Source organism: Petaurus breviceps, unplaced genomic scaffold, assembly GCF_028583685.1.
Source record: "Petaurus breviceps papuanus isolate PSGF00001 unplaced genomic scaffold, PetGlider_PUasm1.0 90825, whole genome shotgun sequence".
NCBI classification, from domain to species: Eukaryota; Metazoa; Chordata; class Mammalia; order Diprotodontia; family Petauridae; genus Petaurus; species Petaurus breviceps.
In genome coordinates, this window is record NW_027187353.1 from 10,885,173 (window position 1) to 10,892,393 (window position 7,221).

The 7,221-nt window shown below is 51.0% G+C and overlaps 2 protein-coding genes across 2 annotated transcripts in view; both read left to right on the top strand.

Moving 5' to 3' along the window:
• Positions 1-7,221, top strand: part of CWF19L1 (CWF19 like cell cycle control factor 1) — a 348,038-nt gene that overhangs the window by 242,836 nt on the left and 97,981 nt on the right. The window lies entirely within an intron of this gene.
• The window catches only part of LOC138148714 (homeobox protein MSX-2-like), a 3,707-nt gene continuing 1,688 nt past the window's right edge, over positions 5,203-7,221 (top strand). Inside the window, exon 1 of the mRNA XM_069071543.1 lies at positions 5,203-5,914. Coding sequence (XP_068927644.1) covers positions 5,203-5,914 — 712 coding nt within the window. The remainder of the gene's footprint in view (positions 5,915-7,221) is intronic.

A 7,221-nucleotide genomic window follows, 5' to 3' on the forward strand; every position in this document is an offset into this window, starting at 1 on the left:
TCTCTCTCTCTCTCTCTCTCTCTCTCTCTCTCTCTCTCTCTCTCTTTCTCCCCCTTCCCTTCTCCTCCAGTCTTTTTTCTTCCTCCCCTTCTTACCTCTTCTTCTCCCACCCTTTGTCTCTTCTTCATCCCCTTCACATTCCCCTCCAATGTATCTTCTTTCAGTGACTCTTAACCTTCTCTCTCAAACCCCAGCCCCTGTTTCTCTCTCCCTTACTCTAGCCTGTTTTTCTTCTCTCTCCCCTCTTCTTTTTTCTCTCTTCTCCTGCCTCTTACCTTTCCTTCCCCTGACTGCCTCTGCCTCTGGTTGTAACACTGGCTGGGCCTTTCTCCTGGTTGAGGTTCACATGGGCACGACTGACGAGTCTGTTCGTGGGTTGTCTGTTTTTCTCTGAATCTCACTCCATCCCTCCCTTTTCTCTTTCCCCTTGCTCTAAGGCACTGAGGACCCACTGCGCTCCCTTCTCGGTTAGGGCTTGCTCTTTGACCCCACCATTGTTGCTAGAGATGTTCGATTTCCGATTTGTTTTGTCTCTTCGAGGCCAATTAGTAACTTTGCAATTCATCCAAAACAAAACAAACAAAAACAAAAAGACAACCCGAACACTTGTTGCCCAATTCTACGTGCCTGTGGTCCCTGGGGTCTTTTTAAAAAGAGATCATAAAGTCTTCAGGCGCCTTTGGAGAGAAGAGAGAGCCCAACAGGGCAGGCGGGGACCCCATATGGAGCCCCCACAAGCCCTAGGCGCTATCCCCGGGAGCCGGTGCTGCTCTGCCAATCCGTGTCAATTACATTGCCCGGGATCTGGGATGCTGGGAAGGGACGGGGTGGTCTCTCTGGAAAGCTTGCTGGAAATGCGGCTCCGTCTCAAAATAGTTTTTAAGAGATGTTTCTCGAGCGTGTTGACTAGTTTGGGTGACACATTTGTTGTCGAAACCTAAAGAGAAAAGCATCGAAGGGTCAGGTCCGACGCGAGGGGCTTGAAGGCCGCTGGGGTCAAGGCCACAGGGAGATCCCCAAGTATCCCAGGCATCCGCCCAAATCTGGGAAGCCAGGACTGACCAGCGGACAAAACATGGGGTTCGGTGACGAAGAGGAAGGAGGGAGGGACTGAAAAGCTCCCCGAGATGTGAAACCCAAAGAGCATGGGGCTTTAACCGGGAACCGGGTAAAGGCACGGGACACAGAGCAACCGCTTTTCGAAAGTTCGTTTTGCGGGCCCGCAGGGAGTGGGAAACTCAGCCCCGAAGAAAGAAGGAATGGTCTTGGACCCTCGGGGGTGGGGGTGGGGGGCTTGAGGATTTTTTCGCGTCTCCCGCCAGGGAGCTCTTCAGGAAGATCGAAGGGCGGCATTCCCTACCGAAGGCTAGCTAGCTTTCGGTGGCTGGCAAAGGCGCGCGGAACCGGATACCTCGGCCCTTTCCCCAACAGCGTTTGGCAAGGAAGAAGATCTCCCCGGTTCCCCCCCAGTACTCACACTTACAACCTCACATGCTGGGGAGACCAGTCAGTCCCTGAGCTACAAGGTAGAACTAACGAAAACTGTCACCTCGGGGGAACTATCCCCCGGCAAGACTCTCTCTCGTGTTGGGCAGACGCACAGACGCATTCAGCGTTCCCCAATTCTAGAATTCCTTCTGACTGAAAGTCACCCCGAAACTCACCAACTCGTCCGGCCCTGTCATTCTTATTACAATTCTTTCCTGGACACTCTCAAGATTAGCACTGCAGAGATGAACTACAGGATCCCAGGATCCCTTAACTTCAAAGAAAACGTCTGAAGGACATAATTATCATCAATCGACTTAGAACAGCTTTATTACATTAGAGAAAGGGAAACTGTCTAAAAGTGGAGAAAGGACTGATCTGTGCCTCTCAGATACTGCAACTGGGCCCAGGCGACTGGTCTGCGGACATTTTTCCAGCGAGGCTTCTAAATTTGCATCGAGAAAAAAAAAATTTAATTGAATTTCCTTGGTTTAGCCGGGCAGTCAAACGGCACCCGAAATCTGGATTGCATTAAGACGACTTATTTAACCCAAAATAAAAATGTACATATACATATATTTTGACCATTGTTTCTGAGTTCTGGAATATTAACAAAAACAAATAAAACCGTTACATGTAGGACTACCTTACTTTTATTAGCAAAATCAACTGTAATCGTTTCGCTGTGGGGAAAGGAGCGCTCAGCTCGGGAGCAACAGAATGGAGGGCTTTCTATATACTTCTCTCTCCGTCTCTTCCTATGGTTCGCAATTACCTAGCTCTTAAACTCGGCAACATTTTTTAAAATACCAACAAGATCGTCTCGAGCTTTTTTTTTTCTTTTTTACAGATTTGTGTCCTTAGAATTTAAGTTTCTCAAGACCCAAGTCCCTAACCTTCCTGGCCTCATTTGTTGGTCGGACCCCCGGGCTTCCACTGAGAAAAACTGGTAGCATGCCCTAGACTCCCAAGCACACAGGTATATATACTTGTGTGTGTGTGTGTATCTCATTTAACCTGAAGTGGATTTGTTCTGGGTCCCCCGATGACATCGAAGACGCCCCTTATCTTAACTACCCTAAGTCTGTAGGCGTTTCAGCATTTATTCTAACGTGGAAATTTCCTTCTATCTTATCTGCTTGGTATTAATGGGGGGGGGGGGCAGTAAGAGCTGTGTCGAGTGGCAACCTGTTTCAGAATGTGAAACTAATTTAATGATTACTAATAAAACGAGATCGTCCTTTCTGATTATTAGTTCTATGGGAATTGAGGAAGGAAAGGTTTGTATTACTTTGAGAGAGGGGCTGAAACATCTGGAGGAGAGATTACTGGGGTTGTCAAATAGATATTGACGACTAAAGGAAAGGGAAGCCGGATGCCTTTAGGTAGTGCCCGATCTGTCCGCAATTTTCCCGAACAGCGTCTGTTTCTATCACTCGCTGTTCGAGCAACTGATTTTTCCACTTCTCTGGGAAATTGCATTCATTCCCAACTCAGTTTTTAAAGTCAGCCTTTTAGAGAAGTCCTGTGACTCGACTTTTGGTTTCCTGATGGTTGGGGAGATTTTCTTGTGGGGGCCGGGGGGGGGGTGGAGGTAAGGGGAGACCTCCTTGAAAAGAGTGGACAGAATTGCAAGCGCAAGAATAAGGCCCAAGAGCCGTCGGATCTAGTGAGCCTTCTTCCCAGAATTCAGACGAGGCAGGCCCTGTTCTGGCCTAAACTCCCGCTCTAGCGCGGCTCTGGGAGCCCATCGGTCAGAAGCAGTGGGGCATCAGCAAACAGGGGCCTGGGAAGGCAAGCATAAAGGGATTTTTATGGCTTCCCTGGATTTTCCGACTGTCCCTGAAAAATACCGAAAATAAGTTTGCTGATTCAGCCCAGTTCAAGGGCAACTGAACTTTTGAGGGCGATGGCCTTTAAACGTTCCCAACCAAGGATTCTGAAGTTTCCCTCTCTCGTCTGAAAAGATGTTAATCCCTCGAGAATGGTTAGGGTTTTCTCCCAGTTTCCTGAAATTTACAGAGAGTCTGGATTAGGCTGCAGTCTCCCTAAAGTTGAAAAGGATTTCCAACAAATCATATAGAGTAGTTGGAAGTCGGAACTTAGAGGGATTTACCTTTTTAATCGCCCTGCGACTCTGTGCCACCAATATAAGGGGTGACTGAATTCCACGTGTGGCATTGGTGAAATGTCTCATTACAGTATTCTGTAATCGGGACTAGTTCATCACCACCATACTAGGGCTAGTTACTGAAAGTTAGGTGGTGCTGGGTGAAGTGACACTGATTCGAAAGCCCAACATTTACTTTCCTCAGGGCAAAGCCAACCTGTTTAAAAAAAAAAAAAGGCAGAAGTTGGGGAGGGGGAGGCCTGGTGTTTATCCAAGCCGGTGGACAAGTTTACGGCCAGATCTTTGGAACTGTTGGCACCACTGGGGAGATACGTTTTGAAAGCATAGCACCACAGATTGCAGAGGTAGTTTTAAAAAGAAGGGAAGATTTGGCCTCAGAAAGAGGGAGAGAGAGCTAGAGAAAAAGAGAAACGGAGAACGGTTTCAGAAAAGGAAGGTTCAAAGAGAAAAGATGAAAATAAGATCGAAGCGAAGAAAGCAACAATTTAAAAAAATTTAAGTGCAAAGGAAAAAAAAAAAGTCGCGTTAAAGGAAAAGGAGTAATTGTTGCATCCCAAGCCTTCGTTGAGGTCGATTTAACGCCGTCCCTTGGCGAACACTTCCCTGATCTCAGCAGTGCCAAGCAACTGCTTTCAAAGATTCCGGCATGTACATAGTTAAGTGCCAATAAAAGAAAGCAGGCTGTGAGAATCGTCCTCCTTTCAGCTTGCACTAGACATTAAACTTTGGGAGGACAATTAAGCAGAGTTAACTGTTGCCTATTCTCCCCGAGGTAGCTTCCTTTTTGATCCTGCCGAGGCTGGCGCCTTCCAAAACATAACTTGTCTGCCTTATTAAATGCTTTGACTTATGGTGAAGGATTGCCTGGTGCTTTTCAATTGGGGCCGCAGCAACCTGAAAGGACCGAGACGAGCTCCGCAGCAGAGAGACTGGGGCCCGTGGTAATAAATTAGCAATTACTTTTGATAAGGAAAATAGGAGACTTCGAGGCGCGGCAAAGGTTCAAGGGAAAAAAAAAAAACTCGAAGACGAAAAATCGCCCTCAGTCTTAAGATGCGTGATGGTTAGTAATGAATTAAAATAAAGTAAAAGTCCCGGGTGCAGTCAGTGGGGCCCGAAGCTCGGGTTCCCTCAGCAGCCAAGGCTGCGGTGACTCTCAGACCAAGTATCCCTTAGCCTTCTTGGATCCTATTGGGAGAAACAAAAGTGAGAGTTGGAGAAGATCAAAGCCCAAAAGGCCGCTAATTTGTTTGAATACTGCAGGCTTAATATTCTAGAGTGTAGGGGCCCCATCCCCCGAGCCCAAAGCCCGCCCCTCCCGCGTATGGTTTTAATAAGGGTCCCAGAACCCGGGGAGCATCGGCGGCGACGGCGGCCCTACTGCTTAATTGCGTAGGGTTTGCTCCGCCGCTCGGCGTTCCCAGAAGGATCCCAAGCCCCCACCCATGCCCCCGCCCCCTCCCTACTGTCCGCTTCCACCCGGCCCGAAACTCCTCCAGCCCCGAAGCGGCAGCCGCAGCCAATGGCAGTCAGGTCCCTCGCGTCACTGGCTGCAGGGGGGACCCCGATTGGAGGGCGGCGGCATGAAAGGGCTCACGCCGCCTTTTTATAAGAGGCTCGAGGGCGGGGGGCCGCCCGCAGCAGCCGGAGCCCCGAGAGCCCGCTACGGAGGGAGCCCTTCTCTCCCCTCCCCCCCCTCCCCTCCCCCCGCCCCTGCCCCCGCCCCAGACCCACCCCTCCGTGAGCCCTCTGGAGCCCGGAGCGTGACAGGAGCCCCATGCGCGCGGGCTGAGGCAGCGCCCCTTCCCCGGGCCCCGGCCCTGGCTGCGGGGTGTATGGCCCCCTCGTCCCTGACCATGAATCCTGGTGGCCAGAGGGGACCCGGCCCAGCGGCCGAAAGCAGCCGAATCGGCTGCCCCGGGACGGAGGAAGTGGGCGCGGGGGCCGAGCCCTCGCTTTCGCTCTCGCCGACACCGCGAGGCTCTGGGCAGCGTCCAGGCCCCGGCCCGCTGCCCTTCAGCGTGGAGTCACTGCTCGTGCTGGAGCGCAGACCCGCCCGGGTGCCCCAGGCCCCCGAGGTGCGCGCCGGGCCCGGCCACGGCCGCAGCCACAGCCACAGCCCGGGCCAGACCAGGGGCGGCCGCTACGCGCCCGACGCTGGACAGGAGGCGGCGGCAGCTGGGGCTGCTGCGGAGCCCCGCGTGGAGGCGGCAGCTGCAGCTGCTGGGGAAAGTCCCCGAGGGGACGCGGAGCCCGGCGCCTGGTTCCCCTCCGCCACCTACTCGTCTCCTCCTCGTAAGTCCGCTGCGACGTCCAAATCTCGGCCACAGCCTCTGGGTCTCCGCTTCTCCTTCCAACCTCGCTCTGGGCCTGCAGGGCAGGCGGGCGCCGGGGCAGGCAGGCTGCGCTCCTCTTGGCTCGGGGGAGCCGCCTTGGTCCCCGCGTCCCTCAGGCCGACCCCAGGTCCAAGGAGGGCAGGTGGGGAGGCTGAACAGCCCATAGTTCCTGTCTTGACCACTCTTACATACACATCCTGGGTCACCCAAGTGAAGGTCCCAAAAAAGCCAAATGGAAACTGAGAGTCAAAGTACCTCAGTTTCAGGCACTTTCCCTCCTGGACCTCAGTTTTCTGATTTGTAGCATGAAGAGGTTGAGCCAGATGGTCCCTAAAAGTCCTTCTTTCTGCCATTCTGTAAGTCCCTCTACAGAAGGGCTTTTCCACCACTGGCCTTCCCCAAGTGTTTCCCCCGGAGAAAAGCCTACTGGCCAATATCCATTCACTTTGAGGAGGTGGGGAGGCTAGAGATTTGACTGTGTGGAGCCACTACCCTGCAAAAAAAAAAAAAAAATACTTAGCCTTTAAAATGGGGAATTAGGCTGAGAGTAGTGAGTCCTTTCTGTTGAAAATTGTTTTCTACATGGTGCGACTAAATAATACCCTTTTTGGAGAAAAACAACTCCTCCCTCGAAAGGAGTAGGTCTTGAAGTGATACTTATAACTATTTATATCATCTCCCAGGTTTATCAGTATGGGTTCCGGCTTTAGGATCCAGAAACACAAGAATCCAAACTGGTTCTCTCCCACCCCCATTATCTATTATTCTATAAACAGCAACCCCTAAGTTGAAGCCTATTTGATATGAAGATTTTGACTTTTGTAAGTTGCTCATCCCTAAACTTGCATCTTGCATTTGCTGGGGATATTTGCAGAAGGCGTGAGGGGAGGGAGAGAAAAAAATAAGTGGCTTGTTGGTGAACTGAATCCTAGTTTTCCAGTAGTTTTTCACCTTAAGAGACAGGGGTATGGTGGGTCTGCAGAGCAGGAGAAATTAATTTAGCTTACTTGTTACTGAGATCTTGAAGGAACATGTTCCCTAATAACCTAGGACAGCTCTCTAGAGATGGGGACTTATTTAAAAGAACTCCATTTCCAGTGGAGTGATGCTCATGCATCCAGACCAGACAAGAGAATTGATATCCTCTGCATCTGAGTGTTTTTTTGGGCCCCAACTGAAGTTTCTCTGTCTCTATTTGTCTTTCCACCCCCTCCTCTCTTTCTTCTTCTTCTTCTTCTTCTTCTTCTTCTTCTTCTTCTTCTTCTT